Below are 26,458 nucleotides of genomic sequence, written 5' to 3'. Positions count from 1 at the left end.
ACGAAAACTATGACAAACCTAGACAGTGTATTAAGAAGCAAAGACATCACTTTGCTGACAAAGATCCATATAGTCAAAGCTATGGTTTTTCCGGTAGTCTTGTGCAGATGTGAGAGTTGGACCATAATGAAGGCTGAGCACCAAAGAATTGATGCTTTTGAACTGTGATGCCGGAGAAGACTCTTTAGAGTCCCTTGGACAGCAAGGAGATCAAACCAGTCAATCCTAAAGGAAATCAACCCTGAATATCCATTGGAAGGACTGATGCTAAAGCTGAAACTATTAATACTTTGGCCTCCTAATGTGAAGAGTCAACTCACTGGAAAAGACCTGGAAGCTGGGAAAGATTGAGGACAGAAGGAGGAGGGGGCAACAGAGGATGGCATCACTGACTCAGTGGACTTGAATCTGAGCAAACTCTGGGAGATAGTGAAGGACAGGGAAGCTTGGCATGCTGCAGTCCATGGGGTCACAAAGAGTCAAACATGACTTAGCAACTGAACAAGAACAAAATACTAGAAAGTAAAATTGAGAGATTTAAAATATATCAATTTATTATAAATGATAAGAATAAACTTATTACAAGTAAACAGAGTAATGATGAGAGAATGACAGTGAAACAGGCAAATTACTGTAACATAGTTTTGACCTCATTGTTCCTATATTTTTTGTCTTGTATTTGTTTTAAAATACTGGTTGAAATTCATTCATTTTATGAGGCACTACTAGGCTGTGATCTGGAGTTTGAAAAACAATATTCTCTATCAAGACTTTGTGTATACAGGACTGAGAAACTCTGGGCCAGTTAACTGGAGTAAAGTAGTAATAGCTATTACTCAGGAACCCACATTTTTCCATTAAAATGATCAATCAATCTGTCACATACAGTGGTACCCTACTGAATCAGAGGTCAGAGTCAGAAAGTTAAACTCGATAAAAGCAGGAATAAAGCATGAAAATATAATCTACAATTACTTAAGATTGATGCCCATGAAATCTTTTCAGTAAAACCATTTATTTTATTACCTCATTCCTTTACTTACCACTTAGGCAACTCTTGAGAGTGTTATTATCAGGTTTTCTAGCCCATTTGTTGTTGTTTAGTTGCTAGATTGTGTCTGACTCTTTTGCGACCCTTATGCACCACAGCCTGCCAGGCTCCTCTGTCCATGGAATTTCCCAGGCAAGAATACTGGAGTGGATTGCCATTTCCTACTCTGAGATATTTTCACAACCCAGGGATTGAACTTGTGTCTCCTATAACTCCTGCACTGGCAGGGGGATTCATTACCACTACCTGGGAAGCCCATAGCCTTCTACAAAGAGCCAGATGCTGAATGCTGGTGGCTGTTAGAATCTGGCACAATGACAGGAAGAAAGTGACTGCTGGCAAGAAAGCATGGAGAAAAACGAATGGCACGGAGCCTTTTTTTTTTTTTTCAATTGAAACACAACTTTATTCTGATTCTAAATGAAAAGGAATGGGAATGACAGTAACAAACAAGATTCCACCTCTCAATATTGTCATGTGACTATAGCAGTCTTATGTTAGAAACTCAAGGAGGAAACAACTGTGTTCCGAAACACCTAAATATGCAGGTCCAAAAAATGAAGGTATTTTTTCTAAACTGCCATATTCACTCAAAAGCCCATCTATCTCCTTCAGCATCCAAAGATTAAACACATGTTCTTCTTAGCTATATAATAAAGTGGCAAACACGCTGCATCACTGACATCACAGGACAGTTGCCTATAAAACTAGATTTCTGATGCTGGGCCCCAGCTTCACTTTGTCACAGGTCATCATCTTCATCCAGGAGAGCAGTTGTCTGAGCAACCTCTAAATTGTGCCCATGCTGTGCTGCCAAGGCTGGGGCCTTGACCACCTCTGGCGGGGCAAGAGCAGGCATGGTGACAAACTCCAAGTTAGGGTCTCTAGTCAGTTTTCTAGCAAACCAGAGGAAGAGCTTTTCAAAGTTGTAGATACTTTTGGCAGAAATGTCATAGAACTGAAGGTTCTTCTTTCAGTGGAAGACAGTTGACTTTGCCTTAACCTTTCTGTCCTTAGCATCCACTTGGTTGCCACACAGCACAGCTGGGGTGTTCTCACACACGCATACCAGATCTCTGCCAGTTGGGCACATTCTTGTAACTCACTCTCGATGTTACATCAAACATTACAACGGCACACTGAGCTTGTGTATAGTAGTCATCCCTCAGTCCACCAAGCTTCTCCTGACCAGCTGGATCCCACACACTGAACTTAATCAATCCTCTGTTGGTATGGAACACAAGAGGATGGACCTTAACACCCACGGTAGCCACATGCTTCTCAAATTCACCAGTCAGATGACATTTCATGAATGTAATTTTTCCAGTACCACCATCACCAACCAAAACAAGTTTGAACTGAACTTGGGCTTCTCTTTGGGCAGCCATTTCAGTGTTACTTCCAGAAGTGTCTGTGCCCATCTGACTAAGGGCTGGAAAGGTGGCAGAAGCATAGCACCAGCAGATTCTCCTAAGTATCAAAGCTATCAGTTGCACAGTTGCTGAAGAGTATGATCATCATATTGATGACCCTGAGTGATCAAGAAAATAATTGTATCAGATTGTCTACCAGCTGTTTAATGATATTGAACCAGTGATTGATTGATTGATTGATTTATATCGTAAATTTTTCAAACAAAAAGACATCTTTGCCAGGTAAAAGGTAAGATATCAGCTATCTAAAAAACCATATTTTTGAAATTCGTTTTTACTTGAATAGTTCCAAATAAATTTATTTCTTTATATAGTATTTATAAATGTATATTGAATATGCTCTTAGTAAAGTCATATGTTAAGTGTAAATGATTAGATAATTAAAGAATTTTTTTTTTAGAATATTTTATTTACTAACCATTGCTGGCCATATTTGTACATTAGAAATGTTTGCCCCTTGGAATAGTGTTTATTCACAGGAAGTTAAAGCTTTAGTGTGTTGTTTAGAAGAGAAAATGCTTTTATTACTGAGACGAAAAAAAAAGAATATATACTAGTATGATATGTCACTTGTCAACGTTAGCAAATATTGTTTTCATACACTAATGTGTAAGGGCCAAATCCTTTAATTAAATAAGCCACACAGCAGTACTCAAGTATTCATTTAATTCAAGTGTCATTTTTGGTATTCATTGTATACTAACTTTTGTTTATCTTGATGTTTATTTCCTAATGGTTTCCACAGCAAAAAGGAACAGTTAGCAATTCTTGAATCAAGAAATAGTTCCGGGGAATTCCCTGGCCATCCAGTGGCTAGGACTTGGCTCTTTCATTGCTGAGGGCCCGGGTTCAATTCCTAGTTGGAGAATTAAGATTCCATAAGCTGTGTGGTGTGATCCAAAAAAAAAAAATCTGAATCAAGGATATTAATAGCTTGAACATAAAGTTTTAAGAAGTAATAATATGTTCAGCTTTGAAGAAACAGACTCTCTGATATAGCAATAGTATGAGTGTAAATCAATAGACCTTTTAAAGGGGAGTCTAACAACATATGTTAAATTTTTAAAAGTATATGCCCTTTGATCCAAATATTGCATTTTTAGGATTTATACTAAGGAAATAAGCAATGTAAACATACAGAGATGTGTATATACCTTAGACATTCTTTTTTTGTTTCTTTGTTTCTTTTTTTTTTTAATTTATTTTTATTAGTTGGAGGCTAATTGCTTTACAATATTGTAGTGGTTTTTGTCATACATTGACATGAATCAGCCATACCTTAGACATTCTTTAAGAGTGAATAATTTGAAATAAAATAAATGTCCATCAGGAAAGAGTTAATTAAGTTCTATCCATACTTTGCCACAAGTTATCTCTATGGAGGTAAGAAGATTGCAAGAGATCTTTTACTTTCTCTGTATTATTTGAATTGGTTTTTTGTAATGTTCTTAAAATTTCAAAGGAAAAAATAGCAGCCATAAAATGTTTATATTTTGACTTAAAAAATAAACAACACAAGATACTACGCCTTGAATAGAACTGTCATCACAGCAAATGAACCCAACTACCTGATATTAAAAAAACAGATTTTTAGATATGAATACATTTCTTCATGGTTACTGTATTATTTTAAAATCAAAGCTTCTTATTTTAATAAATGCTCACTGTGATGTTAATTTTTGAGTCATTTTCACTCTTTAGGACTCTGCCTAGTATTTAATCTAATTTAATACTGTAATTTAATGATCCTTAGCATAATCTTTAATTGTAAAATATGTGTTAATACTGTTTCATAAAACAAGTAGCGTCTGTCATTAAAAGATTCACTGAATTGTAAATTACATGATTTTTATTGCTTTTGTATAGATATGCTTCTTTAGGAAAGGAAATGAATTATAATTATGATATTAAAGGGATCAAAACTTTATAGGGTTGTGATTATGGACATTTTCATTTTTCTTTTCCTACTTCCATCAAAAAATAAAAACCTGGGAAACAAATCAAAACAACCAAATGTTGACTTTTCAGGTTGTTTTTATACTTCATTTTTTATATACCTATGTTTTATTATTGTTTTAATTGTAAGATTTAGATATTTCCAAAGCATAAAATATTTTCTAAATGAAAATGAAATTATAGTAAATCCTACTTGAGAATACATCTTTATTCTGTATTTTTTAGACATTTTCTTCTTGTAGATGGTGGTGGTATCTATTTATATTCTTATGAAGGGCGCTTCCTTTCCTCTCCAAAATTTCCTGGAATGAGAACAGATATTCTAAATGCACAGACTGTCTCTCTGAGTAATGATACCATAGCAATAAAAGACAAAGCTGATGAAAAAAGTAAGTGCATTTTTATAATTTTCAATGAAACTTATTAAAATTTTCATCAATTGATTTTCATTTTCTCATCTATTAATATGTTGACTTTATATGGAAGAATGGTGAGCTTTCTAATTTGTCCTAATCATGAATTAAAGAACTAAAGTTGTCGTGTTATTTCCAGTTGATGGAACAAATAAATATTGTCACAACATCAAAGCTTAGTGGTAAGAAGTAAATCTATATATTTAGTAGCTGTTGGTATAGTTTTAATTCAAGACTGTGAGTCCTAAAAATTTATGTTAATTTTTAAGTTTATTGAAAGTATTTCCTTTTTCTTCATTTAGTAACATAGTAAATATTGTGCTTCATTGTACTGTTTATTTTGGTTATATATATTCATGTATTTTTTATACTTACATATTTTTAAACTAAAGAAGTAGGAGAAGGTTACAAATAATTTTTGATTTTCATATAAAAATCCAGGCCACATTAGTGTTTATAAATAAATTTAAGTATGTCAGGTGTTTTGGAATGTCACAGTATGAATAAAACTATTTTTTTAAGGCAATGCTGTATCATAGCATGTATCCAACAAATATATTGAGTGCTTCCTATGTGCCAAGTAGTCTTCTAGAAGTTGAGGATACAAAAGTGCAAAAAAAAAAACAGGTAATCAAGCGAATATAGTCAACTAATGATACATGCTGTGAAGAAAATTAATGCAGGATAAGGGCATAGAGAGTTCTAGAGCTGGGGCAGGGCAGTGACTATAGGACAAGCAAATGCAAGGGTGGGAACAAGGCCTTAGGACTAGGTCATGGTGAACTAAGCAGAGTGTGATGGGAGAAGACACAGTTAGATAAGGAGCAGTCAGATCGTGTAGACTTGGCCGTGATAAAGACGCTGGCCTGAGAGAGTGAAGACAAGCACATTATCCTAAAATTTTTCCTGGGTGAATGAAGGACGGGGAACGAGGAAGTTTTGAGTAGGTCACACAAACCCAGAGTTCTGTTTTTGTCATGATAAGTTTGAATACTTTCTAGACGTCCAAGAGGGGTTGGAGAGGAAACAATGAAATAAACGAATCCAGGGCTCAGAAGAGAGTTGGAGATGAGATAGGAATCTGGGAGTCATTGATGTGTAGATGGTGCCATGGCACGGTGGAGTCACCTAGAAAGTGAATATAGACAGAGAAGACCAGTGGCAGAGTGCATCAATATTTAGAGATGAGTAAGAGGAAAAAGAACTAATGAGGTAAGAGTGAGAGTGAGGCACCCTTAAAGCCTAGTGGTGAGATACAGAATAATTGTTTCTTCTCTGGTAATACATACTACTAAACATTATTCATTACTGTGACATGTTAAAAAAAGGTATGACCTGGCTGTTAATTTTGTTAGTTCATGGAACATCTAATTTTGGAGCTAGAAAACTGTCCCACTTTAAAATTTTCAGTACTTTCAGATAGCATCACCTCTCATTCTGGTAGGAAAGATAATTCTCCTAAACAGAGCTATTATTCTCTCTACGCCTCAGGCTTTCTCTGAGAGGGGACATTTGGTAATTGATTTGTTTTTAAAGGATTTCTTTCCTGTCTAAAAGAGAGGAAAGAGAACGAAATGAAATGAAATAAAGCAGAATCTAGACAGCAGACAGATTTAAGATGAGGGTGTAATTGTTAATAATTTGGAAGTCAGATTTTTGTCTTCAGTGAACTTAAATTTGAAAATCCCAGTGATCACTATGAAGTTTCTATACTTTCCTTATTCAACATCACATATTTTAGATGGAAGCTATAATAAGGTATGTATGTTTCCAACTGAATATACCTTATTCTGAATTTTCCTGTAGTTAATTCACATCTGAAACATATTTCATTATCATTTAAGCCACTGATAATTTGTAGAATTTTAGAGCCAAAAAGAATTATAAACATTTTCAGAGTTATGGATTTACATGCAAATAAATTATGTTTTCCTTACATAAAGTTTGTTGAATAAAATAATCATGTTATTCCATCCTGCCATAAACAGAAAATTTTAAAAACTAAAAATTATTGTAGAACTGATAGAAAAGTGAGAAGAAAAGTAGTTTTCTTATGTTTAAAGAAACTAGTAATTACTGAAGGCTAGATAGAGATATACACTAACCATAGAAAGCACAGCTGAAGTACCTGGAATCTTTAACCTGGAGAAGTTTTCTTTCAAGGGGACCATTCACAGATGAAATCAGCGGTTCCTTCCTGACTTGGGAGTTCCTTTACAGGCAGGATTCTTTGAACCAAGCCTAGTAGTGCTCAATTAATGCATGTTAAGTGCATTTGATTATGATTAAGGAGTAGAGGTACATATGATTAAGGTAGATACTCCTTATGATTAAGGAGTAGGAGTATTGCTTTTGACTTGCTTCTTCTCCTCCACCTTGCGTGGATTCACTATGATGTCATTGTGAGTGATTCTTTGAAACAAAAATCTGGGTAGAGGAAGGTGAACTGGAGTAATTTGGGAGTTACTTAAAGAGAATCACTAAAGCGCTGACAGTCTTCAAAGAGCAAAAAATAGTGGGCAATATCTCTGTCACTTATGACACTAGGAGAAGCCTTTGATGAAACAGAAGGGGCAGAGGCAGCTTTTGTTTCTGACTTTCAGTACACATCTCCAATAATTTTTACAACTTGGCCTACTCAGAATATCTGAGAAAGATGGGATTGGAAATAGAGAACTTTGAATTATCATTTTTTAGATAATGATTGATGTCATGAAAATAATCCAGGAAAGTATATAGCATGAATAGGTGACCTAAAACAAAACCTAGCAACAGGGATCACCAAAGAAGGAAGAACTAGCAAAAAGAGAATAAGGGATGGTCCAAAATAGGAAAGAATCAGGAGGAAACAGTGTTTTTTGGTAGCTCACATAGGAGTTTCAAGAAAGAGGATGGTCAGGAGTATCCAGTGCTCCTGGGAGGTCAAGACTAAAAGCAGATTCTTGACTAAAAATAGACTCTTTGATTTGGCAGCATATGAGTCATTGATGATCCAGGCAAGAGCCTTTGCATCAGTGTAGTGAAGTTGAACATCAAGTTGCTTAGTGGTAAAGAATCTGCCTGCTAATGCAGGAGACACAGGAGACTCAGGTTCAGTACCTGAGTTGGAAAGATCCCCTGGAGGAGGAAATAGCAACCCACTCCAGTATTCTTGCCTGAAAAATCCTATGGACAGAGGAGTCTGGTGGGCTACAGTCCATAGGATTGCAAAGAGTCAGGCAAGACTGAGCACACAAAAAGCCATTTCAGGGAATTGAAAGTCCAAACTCTATAATCGTAAGCTTGGTCTTTCTGGTGACCCTATAGCTATCCTGAAGCTATCTAGGGAATCACCCAGAGTCTCTCTATTAGCATAACAAAGACATTCCTGTGACTCAGTTGTGGAAGACCTGTGTCAGGAACCCAAGACAAAGACCACACAGATTATCACACAGTAGTGTACTGACCACAGGGAACTCATCACTACATAATTTCCTGGTAGTATAGTAGGCACTCAATATATTTTTCCTTTGTGAAATGATTGTCTGGGTTGTTATGTTGGTCTAAATCAGAGTTATGAAAATTATAAACTACATCCAGATTTGGACTTGCCATTTTTGATCCTGTGGTACATTGATTCCATACCATTAATAATAATTCTAATTAGGGAATGTATATTTTAGGAAGACGTGTTTGGTTCCACTGAGAAATATGACCTTATTACTAACTAGGAATTTGATGCTGCTGCTCTGCGGTGCTGATAGGTATGCTGTGGTGCAAAGAGTTAAATAATTTCTCATTGGGATTGTGATAGCTCCATAGAAATTTGCCAGTAAAAATTCTAACAATATGGTAATTAATTATGGTAATATGATAATTAATGTAATATGGTAATTAACGCTTTACTTTTTTTTAAGTAATCTTCCTCTTTGAGGCATCAACTGGAAAACCAATGGGAGACGGGAAGTTTCTTTCTCATAAGGTGATGGATATTAGCTATTTTAAATGTAAATAGTTATTTACTTCTTTTCAAAATTAATGTTTTCAGACTTCCCTGGTAGTCCAGTGGTTAAGACTTTGCACGTCCATTGCAGGGAGCATGGATTTGATCCCTAATCGGCAAAGTTCCATGTGCTCCATGGTGAGGCCAGAAAACAAAAATTAAAAACAAAACACTAAGAGCAAAATTAATGTTTTCATTTTAAGGAGGAAAACATGGAGGTTAGTTTTATATTTAAAACCAGTGTGCAGTCTATGCAGAGTATTTTGCCTAAAAATGTCCTAAAGACTAAGCACTATTAAATTCTGTAATGGAAAGCTATATATATGCAAATTAATTGAATGAACGAAATCTGACATATGTTTTTGTTCAAGCTCTTTACTCCTTTTTAAAAAATTATTATTTGTTTTATTTATTTTTGGCTGCGCTCATTCTTCATTACTGTGCTCGGGCTTTCTCCAGTTAAGGCACATGGACTTCAGTAATTGCAGTGCATGGGCTCAGTAGTTGTGAGTTAGTTTCCCCACAGCATGTGGAGTCTTAGTTTCTGGACCAGGGATCGAATTCATGTGCCCTGCATTGGGAGGTGGATTTTTAACCACTGGACCACCAGAGAAGTCCCTCTTTACTGCTTTTCAATAGAATATCCTATCTTGATTAAACTTTTAGCACATATAATATCAGTAAATAAAAATGTGTTTATACATCAATACAGCTTACACTTTTCCCATTGACCTGTTCTAACCCTTTTTTTTTTTAGGTTTTAAGACTGTAGTTAAACTGAAAAAAAAAATCTGAAACTGGAAAAAAAAATTCCTGAATTGCGAGCTGTTTATTAGTTCTGACTTTTAGCTTTAGAACAAACAAATGGCACCCTTCCATTGAGTTATCCTCCAATAAGTGATATATTAGGGTTTAAAGATTTTTTTAACTTTATTGTCTAATGCTACTAGTGAAGTGTTACCCTATATTTTATTTTCTTCTTTTTGTAATTATTCGTTGAATAACAAATACATTCAGTGGTTCAGAAATGGAAAAGCAGTCAGTGAAAAACTACTCCTGCTGCACCTGTCGGTGTAGTTCCTTTCCACCAAATAAGTAGCCATCATTATTAATCTCCTTTTATCCGTCCAGAGGTTTTTAGTGCATACATGGACAAAATGGGTATATGTTCCTTTCTCTTTCTTTTACAAAAAGATGACATATAAGTCTGTACTTTGCTTTTCTCAGGCAACATTCTATTTCTGGAAATTTTTCCATATCAATAGATAAAAGTACTTTTGCAGTCCTTCTTCCTGCCATAAGTATAACATTTTATGGATGTATCAAAATTTGTTTAACTTGTGCCCAAATGATAGACACAAATGGAAGTGTATTTCAACTTATTGAGTTTCAAAGATTACATTATTTTATGGTGTTCTAATGGGCATTTTCCCTTGTAAATTAAAAAACAAGTAATTATACTTTAACTTTTGAATTATCTGTATATTAGCAGTTAAGTTATTTAGCAGGGACATTTTACCATTATAAGTAGGTAAATGATATTTAATTGATCTTTAAATAAACATATGTTCTTGTAAGTAAACAATTAAAATAATCTGATGTAAGCACTGAAACTAATCCAGAATTTTCATTCTTTATAAATTTTAGAATGAAGTTTTGGAAATTGCTCTGGATCAAAAGGGACTCACCAATGATAGAAAAATTGCTTTCATTGATAAAAATAGAGATCTCTATATCACTTCAGTGAAACGATTTGGGAAGGAAGAACAGATTGTCAAACTTGGTAAAATAATTGTAATACATTTAAATTTTTTATTATTTTCAGTATTCTTAGATCTACTCTTTATGTTATACTAAATAGCTTACTTGCTTGAATGAATCTGTGAATAATGCTTTGGTCTCCTAACATTTCTTAGCTATTTAATTCCATTTTGATAGCAAATCTTTAGCTGTTGCAACTCACTTGGTATTGAAAAAAAGACATGCAGATTGAAAATATAATGGTTCTGGGTAAAATGTTCAAATATTTCCATAAATTTTTATGTGAATTTTTGCACATGTTTTCACCATCAGAAAATACTCATACCCACCAGCAGTTAGTTGGGGTCTTATACATCAGCTGATTTTAAAGATATGTTTTTAATACTTATATAATGGAACTAATACATTAACATTACATTAACATTCTTTTTAAAATAAGGAACAATGGTGCATACTTTGGCGTGGAGTGATACGTGCAATATCCTTTGTGGACTTCAAGATACTCGATTTACAGTCTGGTATTACCCCAATACGGTTTATGTGGACAGAGACATTTTGCCTAAAACATTATACGAAAGGGATGCAAGGTAACATTTTACTGTGTGGGATTGTTTATTGTCATCAGTAAAACTAACAGAGTGTTGTATTCTTACTTCTAATTTCATTCCTACAAAATAATCTTTTATGTTACTTAGTCAACTAAATAAATTATTCAGCTAAAACTAATTTAATGAGATTTAAGTGATAGAATCAAGTTGAAAGTGTTGTATTGATGTAATACTATTTATTTATATGTTTCTTAAATGAATATAATTTTTTCTTATATGATTTTCAGGTTTACTGTTGTTTAATGATAACTCAGGTAGTTTTTTCAATGTGGTTTAATTATTTTATTTTAGGCACTCAATATTTTTCTGTGATATACAATTTTATGACAGCCTTTACTCTTTCCCATTTTATCATTGACCTTGAGACTCTCAGGAATGTATGTCTCTTGAGAACTGAATTTTAAAATTGATATTAAATATGGAAAAAAATACATAAAGTTACTAAAAAGTTTTTTTTTTAATTTTGCATTCTTCAGAAAATCAAATGCATTTATATTCCTAAATTCTCTAAGAAATAGCAGGGAGATCTCTTATTCTTGGCAAACTAGGAATACAAAGGCTTCTCAACGCCAAATGTTAGTTTGACTTTCAAATCTATTTTGAGTTCATTTTTAATATTCAAGCTCACGTTAGCAAAACCGGAGAGTCATCATATAAAAAAATTAACTAATAAAGAGAAGTTAGTCTCTTTACTTAAAGTTCACCTCCTGTTATGAGAAAATAATCTTGGAATCAACTTTTTAATGTTTGTACTTTCAAAAGCTGAAGCTAAGTGCTTTAATCATTTGTGTGATTTACCTTAATTCTTAGGAAAAAAGATCATTTCAAATGCTTTTAGGCATAGTTGTCAAATATGTAATAACTTTTGTCATGTTAAAATGTTTGTATATTTTGCTCTAAGTGTACATAGCAAGTTAGATTCCAATATTTATTTAAAGATATACATTCTCCCTGGAATTAACTTTCTTGGATGCGTTTTGGAGATTGTAGATTTCATATGTATGTTGGGGTCAACTCCCAAATTTAAATTGTATGAAATTTTTTGCTCAGAATATAAATTTCACTTTGCCTTTTTTCAACAGTGAATTTAGTAAAAACCCCCATATTGTGAGTTTTGTTGGAAATCAAGTAACTATAAGAAGAGCTGATGGCTCTCTGGTTCACATCAGCATATCACCATATCCTGCTATTCTCCACGAATATGTAAGCAGTTCAAAATGGGAAGATGCTGTAAGACTTTGTCGTTTTGTTAAGGTACTTTACATTTCAGATCCACAGTTGTATATATATTGTGTATTAGTTTATACAATATCTTTTTGCAAGATGAGAAATAATAAGAGCTAAGGGTTGGAAAAATTGTAAACAAGATCATATATTTTTTTTAATAAGTGATGTCATGAGTGATACAGAGAGATAGATGTTGCTGTGTGATTTATTCTCTGAAGAAGTGAGTAGTTTCTTCTTGCTGGTACATATAAAAACATTTCATGAAACTTTTTAAAAGTCACATTCCCAGGTTCTATCCCCAAGGTCTAATTTATTAAATCTAGTGAGCCTGGGCATATTTTTAAGTTCCTCAGATGATTTGTATAGCTAAGGTTAAGAGCCATTCAGTACTTTAGATCAGCATTTTCCAACCTAGTTGAATTAAGTATTTTCTGAGCATGTTTGACCACAGAACTCTTTTATTTTACATTATTTAATTCTCTTAGAATACACTTTTGTAAAAGGACTTTTAGGTGGTTTTCCTTACAATGGGTTATTGGTGACAGTCTGCTCTCACAGCATTGTCTGAAAACCTCACTTTTTCTCTGGTTCCCTGCAGTTGCATTCTTTGACATCTCATCAAAAAGACTAGAGGGCTTATAACTATGAGTTATCATTAATGTGTATCATAAGTTCAAAAGTAAACCTTTTTTAATTAGAAATGAACATTTCACAAAAAATTTATTCAAAACTTTCCCTATGTGTTATAACAGCATAGCCACAATGAAATTTCCACATCATTAATTTATTAAATTACTATTTTTTTCAGTGCCAAGCTCAGCAATCTTTTATTTTACATTAAAATATAACCTTAAAATATAACCTTGTTATATTTTAATTCACTGTTTATTTTAAGGCAGTTCAGCCATGTAGTTGAAATAATTGTTCTCATATTTCACTTTAGGAGCAAACCATGTGGGCTTGTCTAGCTGCTATGGCAGTTGCTAATCGAGATATGACTACTGCAGAAATAGCCTACGCAGCAATCGGTGAAGTAAATAGTGTTTACTTATGTTTCTGTGTTTGTGTGTGTATGTGTGTTTTTAACTGTAATTTGTTACTATATACTTCAAATATTTTTCTTTCATTTTTAGATTGATAAAGTTCAATATATCAATTCTATAAAAAATCTTCCATCTAAAGAATCAAAAATGGCCCACATATTAATGTTTAGTGGGAACATACAGGAGGCTGAAACTGTTCTTCTTCAGGCTGGCCTTGTTTATCAAGCAATTCAGATCAATATTAATCTCTACAACTGGGAAAGGTAATACAACCATTTTTCATCAATTCCAAAACCTGACTGATCTTAATGTATTCTTCTATCTACCACTTAGTAAATTACATTTTCCATTGTACTTAAGAGTTTCCTGATATCATATAAAAATTTATTCACATTTATATTTGTGAGTCAGTTCAGTTGCTCAGTTGTATCCGACTATTTGTGACCCCATGGACTGCAGCATGCCAGGCTTCCCTGTCCATCACCAACTCCTGGAACTTGCTAAAACTCATGTCCATTGAGTCGGTGATAACATCCAACCATCTCATCCTCTGTCGTCCCCTTCTCCTCCCACCTTCAGTCTTTCCCAGCATTAGGGTCTTTCAAATGAGCCGGTTCTTCACATCAGGTCGCTGAAGTACTGGAGTTTCAGCTTCAGCATCAGTCTTTCCAATGAATATTCAGGACTGATTTCCTTTAGGATGGACTGGTTGGATCTCCTTGCAGTCCAAGGGACTCTCAAGAGTCTTCTCCAACACCACAGTTCAAAAGCATCAATTCTTTGGCACTCAGCTTTCTTTATGGTTCAACTCTCACATTCATACATGACTACTGGAAAAAACCATAGCTTTGACTAGACAGACCTTTGTCAGCAAAGTAATGTCTCTGCTTTTTAATATGCTATCTAGGTTGGTCATAACTTTTCTTCCAAGGAGCAAGTGTCTTTTAATTTCGTGGTTGCAGTTGCCATCTGCAGTGATTTTGGAGCCCAGGAAAATACAGTCTGTCACGGTTTCCATTGTTTCCCCATCTGTTTGCCATGAAGTGATGGGACCAGATGCCATGATCTTAGTTTTCTAAATGTTGAGTTTTAAGCCAGCTTTTTCACTGTCCTCTTTTACTTTCATCAAGAGGCTCTTCAGTTCTTCCCTTTCTGCCATAAGGGTGGTATCATCTGCATATCTGAGGTTATTGATATTTCCCCTGGCAATCTTGATTCCAGCTTTTGCTTCATCCAGCCCAGCATTTGCATGATGTACTCTGAATATAGGTTAAATAAGCAGGGTGATAATATACAGCTTTGATGTGCTCCTTTCCCAATTTGGAACCAGTCCATTGTTCCATGTCTGGTTCTGTTGCTTCTTGAACCAGAACTGTTCAAGAAATGTTGCTTCTTGACCTGCATACAGATTTCTCAGGAGGCAGGTCAGGTGGTCTGGTATTCCCATCTCTTGAAGAATTTTCCACAGTTTGTTGTGATCCACACAGTCAAAGGCTTTGGCATAGTCAATAAAGCAGAAGTAGATGTTTTTCTGGAACTCTCTTGTTTTTTCAGTGATCCAACAGATGTTGGCAATTTGATCTCTGGTTCCTCTGCCTTTTCTAAATCCAGCTTGAACATATTTGTGAGTAGTCTGCCATTAAAGATTTTTGCCATTTCTGACTCATGATTAATTAGATGTTATCTGTGAAGAAGAAAAGAGAGTCTAAGATGGCTCCAGAATTTCTGGTTTTAGTAACTGGCTAGATGGTGGTAAGATATTAGCAGGTTTGGAAGGGATGTTGAATTTGAAATATTTGTTTAGAGATATGTGATAATAGTTGATTATTAGACATGGAGCTCAGGAAAGATTTTAAATAGAGATGTAGATTAAGAGTCATAAGCAAGCGGATGATAGTCGAAGCCAGAAGGATGGATGCAATTGCCTGGGGCTTGTGTGGAGTGAGAACACATCAACTCTATTTGCGGGATGGGTGAAAGAAGAGAAATTCACTGAAAGATTGGGATAAAGCAGTTAGACAGGCAGAGAGAGGATCCGGGAAAGGCTTGTTAAGCTAAGAAAGACAAAGGAAAGGATTTATGTCAAGGAGCCGTCAGTAACCTTCCCTGCCAGCTTAGGAGTTGGGGTAGGTTGCTTTCTGAGACTGAGTGGCAAGCTTCTCTTCTCTATGGCATATTATGTTTCTCTGTTCTTTTTCTTCAGGTATATATCTCTCAGTGAACAAGGTTGTAGTGCTTATATACACCTGAAGTTACTATGTTATAAAGTTGACATGTTGATTTTTTCAGGTTTGAAATGTCTTTCATCTTTGTCTCTCTCTCTATGCTTAAAAATAACCCACTAATTTTTTAATTACTAGCCCCTTATAATTCCCTTAGATTAGAATTTTTATAGATACTCTGTCTCTATCTTCCCCTTGAATAGGAATAATAAAAATGGCTAACAAAAGTAATAAACGATTTTGGTATGGACATACTAAGGTCTCTTTATTTAATTTGTACATTTATACAGGTCAGCCATTCTATTTCAATACTTTACTTACACAAATCTGTTGTCATTGTTTAGCTATACAAAGGACTGTGAAAACTATTTTAGGTTTTACAAACATGAATAGGCCTTCTTGAGCTCAGTTTAGTCATAATTCATAAATATTTAAGTAGTTTAGAAAGAGACAATATGAATAATATTTTTAAAACTACATTAAAGAACTGATGGAAAATTGTACATATCATTACTAAACTATGAGTTCCATGAGAAATAGGGAAGAATAGTGTTTATAGCATATTCTCAACTGATACTTTTGAGAAAATATTTATGTTGATAAATTTTAAGCATTACTATTTATACAGCATTCTGAACACCATACAATATAACAAATACTTTAAAAATCATCTTTATTTTAGGAAGCTTACAACCTATTTAAGAATTCCATTTTATTGTCATTAATAATAGTGAAGCTGCTACTTATTGATGCTTATGATGTGTCAGAATTGTGTTCAGCACTTTTCATATATCATCTCACTTGGTTACCACAATATTATACAAATGAAGAACTTGAGGATTATTTGTAAGTGGCAGATCTAGGATGTGAACCTGAGCCTTCCAATATCAAAGTGGACCTGAATTTTCTATTATTACTGCAATAAAGTATATACTGCTGATACTACTACTTACATTGTTCTGTAGGATTGATGTTTGTCTCTTTTATTATATATCTTTGTAAATTTTTACATTTACAAAGATTTTAGGTTATATACTTCTTGAATGATAAAAACATTTTATCATTTTATATTAGCTATGAACATAGCAGGTGCTTAATTTCATGCTCTTGATCTTTGTGCAGTCCTCAGTCATTTGCCATGCATTTCCTCTGCAAACACTAAATGTAGACACATACAGTGTGCAAATGTCAGAGCAGGTTGATGAAGCAGTTTGCCTCTGATGGTTTCTATTGATGGTCTATAATACAGCCCTCTGAACATTTCTTGTACCTCCTTGACCTAAGTGAATATTACATCTTTCATTAGGTCTGGATGTGAGTGATGGCTCAGTGGTAAAGAAACTACCTGCAATGCAGGAGACACAAGTTTGATCCCTGGATTGGGAAGATCCTCTGGAGGAGGGCATGGCAACCTACTCCAGTATTCTTGCCTGGAGAATCCCATGGACAGAGGAGCCTAGCAGGCTATAGTCCATGGGGTTGGAAGGAGTTAGACATGACTGAAGCGACATAGCACACCTATGCAAACATCTTTACTTGTCTGGTAAAAATCTCTGATCCTTTGAGACATGTCATGTAACAATTCTTACTCTCTGCTGTTAATTTCACATCTTCCCTACTATCCCTATATCCTGCCCTCCATGCTACTCCTTCCCCTGCTCTAGTTTTCTGCAAAGGACCCTGCTTTAAGATATTAGGTGTCAGGGAGAAGGGAAACAAGAGGGGCAGAGAGATGTAATGGGGAAAGAAAAAGAAACCCTTGGTGCTCCTCTGTTCCTCCTATCTACTCGGCATCTCCTTTCTGTTTTTTTATCTAACCTGTAAACCAGTGGGTTGGTCAAATGCTGGTAGACCTCTGTGCCTGCCTGATAATTTGATAGAGGTCAAGAAGCATTATTCAAGGCTTCTGATTACTATTTACATGCTTTTTGTTGTTGTTGTTCAGTCACCCAGACATGCCCGACTCTTTGCGACCCCATGCATGCCAGGCCTCCCTGTCCCTCACCATCTCCTGGAGTTTGCCCAAGTTCATGTTCATTGCCTCGGTGATGCCATCCAGCTATCTCACCCTCTGACACCCTCTCCTCCTTCTGCCCTCAATGTTTCCCAGCATCAGGGACTTTTCCAATGAGTTGTCTGTTTGCATCAGGTCACCAAAATACCGGAGCTTCAGCTTCAGCATCAGTCCTTCCAAATGAATATTCAGGGTTGATCTCTCTTAAGATTGACTGGTTTGAGCTCCTTGCTGTCCGGGGGACTTTCAGGAGTCTTTTCCAGCACCACAGTTCGAAGGCATCAATTCTTTGGTGTTCTGCCCTCTTTACGGCCTAGCACTCACAACTGTACATGACCAGTGGGAAGATCATAGCCTCGACTATACAGACCTTTGTTGGCAGAGTAATGTCTCTGCTTTTCAACACTGTCTAGGTTTGTCATCGCTTTCCTGCCAAAAAGCAATCATCTTCTGATTTCATGGCTACAGTCACCATTTGCAGTGATTTTGGAGTCCAAGAAGAGGAAATCTGTCACTACTTCCACCTTTTCCCCTTCCATTTGCCTTGCAGTAATGGGGCCGGATGCTGTTATCTTAGTTTTTTTTTTTAATATTTAGTCTTAAGCCGGCTCTTTCACTCTCCTCATCAAGAGGCTCTTTAGTTCCTCTTCATTTTCTGCCATTAGAGAGGCATCATCCGTATATCTGAGGTTGTTGATGTTTCTCCCGCCTATCTTAATTCCGGCTTGTAACTCATCCAGCCCAGCACTTCTCTTGATGTGCTCAGCATATAGGTTAAACAAACAGGGTGACGGCAGACAGCCCTGTCATACTCCTTTCTTGATCTTGAACCCATCAGTTGCTCCATACAAGGTTCTAACTGTTGCTTCTTGACCCACATACAGGTTTCTCAGGAGACAGATAAGATGGTCTGGTATTCCCTTCTCTCTAAGAGATTTCCACAGTTTGTCATGATCCACACAGTCAAAGGCTTTAGCATAGTTGATGAAACAGAGATAATGTTTTTCTGAAATTCCCTTGCTTTCTCTATGATCCAGCGAATATTGGCAATTTGATCTCTAGTTCCCCTTCCTTTTTTAAACCCAGCTTGGACATCTGGAAGTTCTTGGTTTGCATAATGCTGAAGCCTAGCATGCAAGACTTTAAGCACGACCTTACTAGCATGGGATGTAAGTGCAGTTGTCTGATGGTTAGCACATTCTTTGGTACTACCTTTCTTGGGAATTGGGATGAGGATTGACCTCTTCCAGTCCTGTAGTCACTGCTGGGTCTTCCAGATTTGCTGACATAATGAATGCAAAACCTTGATTTACACACTTAAGACTCCCAAATATGTATCTCTCCTAGCCCTCTATCTTGCCCATGTTTGCTGTAAGAATCCAATTATCTGCCTGCCTATTCAGCATTCCCAATGGATGTCTCATAAGTTTGAGTTCAAATTTATACTTATTCCCTCATAAACTTGATCTTCTTCCAAAGTAATCTGTCATCTTTTCAATCTATCCAAAGCTGGAAATCTAGGAGTTACTTTTGCCATTTTCCTTAGCCTGTAGCACTCATCCTCTTTACTACCAGCACCCTTGTCTAAGCTGATCCAAGTTTTTCTTGGTATAACATTATCTCTGCATCTACTTTGTCCTTTTCCTATCCATTGGTCACACTATAGTCACAGGGCTCTATTCACAGTGGAAATCTGATCATGTTACTCTTGACCCCTGACTCACTTAAATGAAACCCTTAGTTTCCCATGACTTTTAGCAAAATATCAAAGACTGGGTAAGAATGACTTCAAATAATCAGCAGAAGTAATTATAATTGCTACGAAACTCTCAAGAAACTTTATGTATTGTCTTCATTTCCAGATTCTAAAGCTATTTTTGAAATCAGTTGGAATATTTGTTCCTATTGCATATTCATTCGTTCAGCAGATATTTACTGATATTTAGATATTATTTAGATACTATTTAGATATTAGATACTACGGATATTTAGATATTACATGGAAATCCATTTAAAACAACAACAAATACAGTCTTTTGGTAAAATGTATGGTCATTTTTAATGACTTGTTTGAAAAGGCTGCTGAATGGGACAAAGACAAATCTAGTGGTTAAGACTGGGACCTTTGGAATAAGACCTGGGTTTGATTTCTGATTCTGCACATATTAGCCTTGTGATCTTGGACAGGTTACTGAAGCTCCGTAAGCCTCAGTTTCCTTGTGTTTAAAATGATGATAATTACAAGAAACACATGTTTGTTGTCAGCGTTAAGTAAAGTAGCATGTGAAACTCTCTTAGCTTACTGCCTGATACATAGTAAGCCTTCAATAAAGGGTAGCTATTATTCATTCTTTAAATATTTATTGAGTGTCTCTAATGTGCCAGGTTTCAGGCACTGGGGATACAGCAATGAACAAAACTGATAAAGTCTGAGATGACAGTTTGATATTAAATGTTAGGACTAATATAAAAAGTAGGAATAAGAAATATAAATACTTGGATCCAGTATAGAAATCAACTTATAACAACATAGTCCAAAGAATGGCCTGCTTAGAGAGTAGAATAATCCCCATCTACAAAGATATTCCACAGTTTGTTGTGATCCACACAGTCAAAGGCTTTGGCATAGTCAATAAAGCAGAAGTAGATGTTTTTCTGGAATTCTCTCGCTTTTTCGATGATTCAGCAGATGTTGGCAATTTGATCTCTGGTTCCTCTGCTTTTTCTAAATCCAGCTTGAATATCTGGAAGTTCACAGTTCACGTACTGTTGAAACCTGGCTTGGAGAATTTTGAGCATTACTTTGCTAGTGTGTGAGATGAATGCGATTGTGCCGTAGTTTGAGCATTCTTTGGCATTGCTTTTCTTTTGGATTGGAATGAAAACTGACATTTTCCAGTCCTGTGGCCAATGCTGACATAATGACATAAAAAAAGCTTATTTTCCAAATTTGCTGGCATATTGAGTGCAGCACTTTCACAGTATCATCTTTTAGGATTTGAAATAGCTCAACTGGAATTCAATCACCTGCAGTAGCTTTGTTCGTAGTGATGCATCTTAAGGCCCACTTGACTTTGCATTCCAGGATGTCTGGCTCTAGGTGAGTGATCATTCCATTGTGATTATTTGGGTTGTGAAGATCTTTTTTATATAGTTCTTCTGTGTATTCTTGCCACCTCTTCTTAATATCTTCTGCTTCTGTTAGGTCCATACCATTTCTGTCCTTTATTGTGCCCATCTTTGCATGAAATTTTCCCTTGGTAACTCTAATTTTCTTGAAGAGATCTCTAGTCTTTCCCATTCTGTTGTTTTCCTCTATTTCTTTGCATTGATCACTGAGGAAGACTTTCTTGTCTCTCCTTGCTACTGTTTGGACCTCTGCATTCAAATGGGTGTATCTTTCCTTTTCTCCTTTACCTTTTGCTTCTCTTCTTTTCACAGCTATTTTTAAGGCCTCCTCAGACAACCATTTTGCGTTTTTGCACTTCTTTTTCTTGGGGATGGTCTTGATCCCTGCCTTCTATACAATGTCACGAACCTCCTGAGAAATCTATATGCAGGTCAGGAAGCAACAGTTAAAACTGGACATGGAATAATAGATTGGTTCCTAATCGGGAAAGGAGTACATCAAGGCTGTATATTGTCACCCTGCTTATTTAACTTATATGCAGAGTACATCATGAGAAATGCTGGGCTGGATGAAGCACAAGCTGGAATCAAGATTCCTGGGAGAAATATCAATAACCTCAGATATGTAGATGACACCACACTTATGGAAGAAAGCGAAGAAGAACTAAAGAGCCTCTTGATGAAAGTGAAAGAGGAGAGTGAAAAAGTTGTCTTAAAACTCAACATTCAGAAAAGTAAGATCATGGCATCTGGTCTCATCACTTCACGCAAATAGACAGGGAAGCAATAGAAACAGTGAGAGACTTTATTTTCTTGGGCTCCAAAATCACTGCAGATGGTGACTGTAGCCATGAAATTAAAAGACACTTGCTCCTTGGAAGAAAAGCTATGACCAACATAGACAGCATATTAAAAAGCAGAGACAAAAAAAATAAAAATTAAAATTAAAAAATAAAAAGCAGAGACATTGCCGACAAAGGTCCATCTAGTCAAAGGTATGATTTTTCCAGTAGTCATGTATGAATGTGAGAGTTGGACTATAAACAAAGCTGAGCACTGAAGAATTGATAGCTTTGAACTGTGGTGTTGGATGAGACTCTTTAGAGTCCCTTGGACTAAAAGGAGATCCAACCAGTGCATCCTAAAGGAAATAAGTCCTGAATATTCATTGGAAGGACTGATGCTGAAGCTGAAACTCCAATATTTTGGCCACATGATGCCAAGAACTGACTCATTTGAAAAGCCCTTGATGCTGGGAAAGATTGAAGGCGGGAGGAGAAAGGGACGACAGAGGATGAGATGGTTGGATGGCATCACTGAGTCAATGGACATGAGTTTGAGTAAACTCTGGGAGTTGGTGATGGACAGGGAAGCCTGGTGTGCTGCAGTCCATGGGGTTGCAAATAGTCGGACACGACTGAGCGACTGAACTGAACTGAACTAAACAAAGATATTCAAACACAGGATGAATGATAAAATTATGTGATTGACTAACAATAGACTTTTTGCTTGCCTGCCTATATGGATGGTGACTTTTTATAAAAGATCTTACTGTTTTCACTGCCGTGGTGCAAGTTCAGTCCTTACAAGCAACACATGGTTGGGGGAAAAAGAAAGCTTATGTGGTTTTTTTTGGCCACATGTATTTCCCTCTTCCTCTGGAAGTGAGTAAATAATAGGTCTCATAAACTAGGACTTATAGGATTGGTTTATATTATCAAATAGTAGTTTGAGTCTTTCTTGAAGAATTTGTGTGTTGCGTATATCCCAGGAAGTCTGGCTCATTTAAAAGGGCTTCCTAGTTGCCTCAGTAGTAAAGAATCTACCTGCAATGCAGGAGACATGGATTTGACCCCTAGGTTGGGAAGATCCCCTGGAGAAGGTAATGGCAACCCACTCCAGTATTCTTGCCTGGAGAATCCCATGGACAGAGGAGCCTAGTGGGCTGCAGTCCATGGGATCACAAAAGAGTCAGACACGACCTAACGGCTAAGCAACAACAAGCCCACATTTGGTTTCTGTGTAGACTAGAGCTATACTGGAGGACAGATTTTTGTATGTGTTGGGGGGAAAGTGGGTGATTATTAAGCTGTCTAACAATTTGAATTTGTTGAGTTTTAATTACTTTTATCTTTTCAGTTCACGAGGGCCAGCAGGGACTGGGATACACAGGCATGAAGTTCAGGAGAGGTCCTGGACATTGAGGGGAAGTCCCTGAGGAAATTGTCAGCCCTTTGGAGTAGTTGCAGCCACAAATATGGCTAGGATTACCTACTAGAATTTAAAGAAGGAAAAAGAAAAGAAGGCAGATTTCTCCTGAATTCAGCATTTAATGGTCTGGTTGAAGAGGAGGATTCAGCAAAAGAGATCAGGAAGGGCCAAAGAAGATGAAATTTAAAAGCTACTTACTATGGAAAGTTTCAAATATATAGAAAAGTAAGAGAACAGTATAATGAATATTCATGTACCCATCATTCAGCTTCAATAGTTAGGGATTTGTGAGTAATCTCTACCCACACTCTACCCCTCCCCACCATTTTCTAAAAGCAGATCCCAGTCATCATATTATATTATCTATGAATATTTCAGTATATATCTTAAAGGTTTTTTTTTTTAATCCAGCCATAATATTATGATCACACCTTTAAAATTAATAATAATTCTATTCAGTGTTCTTATTTCTCTGATGTCTCATAAATGTTTTGTTTTGCTTTATGTTGTTTGATGCAGTATCCAGAAAAGATACATGCATTATGATTGGTTGATGCACTCTTAAGTTTCTTTAAACCTATAGGTTCTTCTGTTTGTTTTTTGTATTTTATTTGGGCTTAGAGAACTTCCTATAGTCTAGACTTTGTTGATTGCATCTTTGTGGTGTCACTTAACATGTTCCCCTGCCCCTGAATTTGCTGTGAATTGGTATTGAATGTAGAAACTTGATGACATATGTGCCTGCACGCTCAATCGTGTCCAACTCTTTGCGACCCCATGGACTGTAGCCCACCAGGCTCATCTGTCCATGGGATTCTCTGGGCAAGAATACTGGAGTGGGTTGCCATTTTCTCCTCCGTGGGATCTCCCCAGCCCAGGGATAGAACCTATGTCTCCTGGGGCTCCCGCAGCTCCTGCATTGGCAGGTGGATTCTTTACCACTATGCCACCTGGAAAGCCATAGAAACTTGATTAGGTTTAGATTTAAATTTTTCCTTCCTTTTGGTAAGGATCCATCAGAATTAGTATTATGTATGTCTGTAATAGCTGGTCATCTGTCTTTCTTGTGATGTTAGCCATTGACAGTTTTTGCTCTGATCCATTAATCAGTTATGGTGATATTCTAATTCTATCCTTCCAAAATTCTAAAATGATAGAATTTAAGTATTGGCTGATAAATATATTAGATTCCTTTTAGGATCCTTGGATTTCTGTATTTATTTACATACTTTAGAAGAAAACTTTTTTTTTTAATTGGCTACACTGATTCTTCATTGCTGCACTAGAACTTTTTCTAGTTGTGGAGTGCAGGGGCTACTCTCTAGCTGCGTTACGAGGGCTTCTCACTGCAGTGGCTTCTCTTGTTGCAGACCACAGGATCTAGAGTGTGGACTTCAGTAATTTTGGAATGTGGGCTCAAGAGTTGCAGCTCGTGGACTCTAGAGCACAGGCTCAGCAGTTATGGTGCACAGACTTAGCTGCCTTGTGGCATGTGGGGTCTTCACAGAGCAAAGCTTGAACCCATGTCCCCTGCATTGACAGACGGATTTTTAACCACTGGACCTCTCGGGAAGCCTGGGAACAGTTTTACTTTGTTAATATGTGTTATTCTATTTGAGAAGCATTGTCTTTCTGCTTTGTGCTTCTATCATTTATATTTGAATTTGAAAATTGCCTGCAATTTACTAAGATGCAGCCCTTGAGGGCTGTAGATATGCAAGTTATCCATGTGCTGTTCCCCCTGGACATTTGGTGGTGGTCTGTTTTCAAAACCAAGTTAAGAGAGGTAGAAGCTAGAAACTCCATGTATGCATTTTGATCCTTTATGTAAGTATTAATAAAAATAGTTTCTTTTACTTATATCCCTTACATAAAGTAATTTTGCTTCATTCAAGTTATGCAAAAATTATACTTTGAAGTTATAACATCTTTTTATATAACTTCATTCTATTTAAAATCAGAGAGGATACATGGATTTTTTCCAGCCCCATAATCTAATGTTAAAGTTGTTTCATTGCCAAATAACCATTTTAAAGCTAGAGACATACTGTTCCCATAACTCTTATATAATTTGGAGTAAAATCCCTCTTAAATGTGGTAGAGAAACATTTTTTACTCAGTGTGTGCTTTTAGAGAGCATTTAAAATAGCACATATCATTTGACTGTTTACCTTTAGCATTGTTTTTAGTCAGATAATTAATACATATTTTATAATGCTACTAATAACTATTATAATAGATAATACTTAGTATCTAGTATCTAAATGCAGGATTAGACATCATATTCTATACCTTCTACATAATTAAAAGTATTGATGTTCCATAACAAAGTATCTCTTTGGAATTTTTGGAAAGCCCCAATCCAGAATAGATGCTCATGTACTTCCTGCTTAGAACTCTTCCAGTTTTGTGCAATCAAGAATTCTTTCCCCTGTCCTGTACAGTCATAAAGAAATAATGGGAAATGGAACTCTAAGATGCCAAAGAGGTGGTTCACTGGAGTCTCCACCCATCGTACCCCACTGGAATCAGAGCCTTAGGAATTTAGAGGGGGATAAAATGAGAGAGGCGTAGAAGAGTTAAGGCATCTTTACTTCTGTTTCTCCTCTTTTGAGCCTCTACAAATTGTTTTTTGCCTGCTCTGGTTTTCTGCTTTTGTTCCTCTATATTCTCGTACCTCTACATTTTTTTTTTCTCTGTATCTTTTTTTTTCTCTCTGAAAGATTTAAAGTTACAGAGAAATAAGGAAACTTTGTGAGGAGTTTGTGGTGGGTAGCAAATATTGACCCTTGCATTTAGCAATATTATTTGGGCCAATATATTTTTATAAGAAATCATTGTACTAGACTTTGGCATTATCATTTGTATTATACATGACTTATATTCACAATTTTTCTTATTATCTTTAATATCTCTCATTTGTTATTCATCAGTTAATACACACGTAATATCTAAAATCCTTTTTAAAGTTACTATTTATGTCAAACCAAAGCATGTCAAGAACCAAACAGATTTTCCTACTAAGCAATCCCATGTTGAAAAAACTCTAGTTGTCTGAAAAAACAAGTTTATAATAGTTGGCTCTGATAAACTATGACCACCTATTTTGAAGTCATATGGCATATTAGAAAGCAAGACAACTTGAGAAATAATATACTCTGATTATTATGATGATCATTTCCCATACTTTGAAACATGGGAGCAATGAACAGTATATGTTGTGTGAAAATTGTATAAATCTTAAGTTGAATGGTTCTTAGTGCTTTTCTACTATATCCTTCTATTTCTCTGTATATTCATTCTATTAATATTTGAGAGTTTGATATTGAAGCTCCAACAAAAAAATCTTTATTTATTTAAAAAACTAATTGTAATATATAATGGAGCTACATGTCACCTTGTTCTGTA

The 26,458-nt window shown here is 35.8% G+C and overlaps 1 protein-coding gene across 5 annotated transcripts in view; it reads left to right on the top strand.

Annotated features, from left to right (window-relative positions):
- IFT80 (intraflagellar transport 80) overlaps positions 1–26,458 on the top strand; it is a 114,409-nt gene that overhangs the window by 78,666 nt on the left and 9,285 nt on the right. For 4 of the 5 annotated variants that reach the window (XM_043875288.1, XM_043875289.1, XM_043875290.1 and 1 more), the window contains 7 exons: positions 4,666–4,829; positions 8,750–8,814; positions 10,483–10,618; positions 11,036–11,183; positions 12,287–12,458; positions 13,375–13,464; positions 13,565–13,737. In XM_043875288.1, coding sequence (XP_043731223.1) covers positions 4,666–4,829; positions 8,750–8,814; positions 10,483–10,618; positions 11,036–11,183; positions 12,287–12,458; positions 13,375–13,464; positions 13,565–13,737 — 948 coding nt within the window. The remainder of the gene's footprint in view (positions 1–4,665; positions 4,830–8,749; positions 8,815–10,482; positions 10,619–11,035; positions 11,184–12,286; positions 12,459–13,374; positions 13,465–13,564; positions 13,738–26,458) is intronic. The other variant, XM_043875291.1, reaches the window with a different exon arrangement.

The sequence above is a fragment of the Cervus elaphus genome, chromosome 19 (genome assembly GCF_910594005.1).
Source record: "Cervus elaphus chromosome 19, mCerEla1.1, whole genome shotgun sequence".
Classification (NCBI taxonomy): Eukaryota; Metazoa; Chordata; class Mammalia; order Artiodactyla; family Cervidae; genus Cervus; species Cervus elaphus.
The sequence above is the reverse complement of the archived record's forward strand: the minus strand, read 5'-3'. Positions and strand labels throughout refer to the sequence as shown.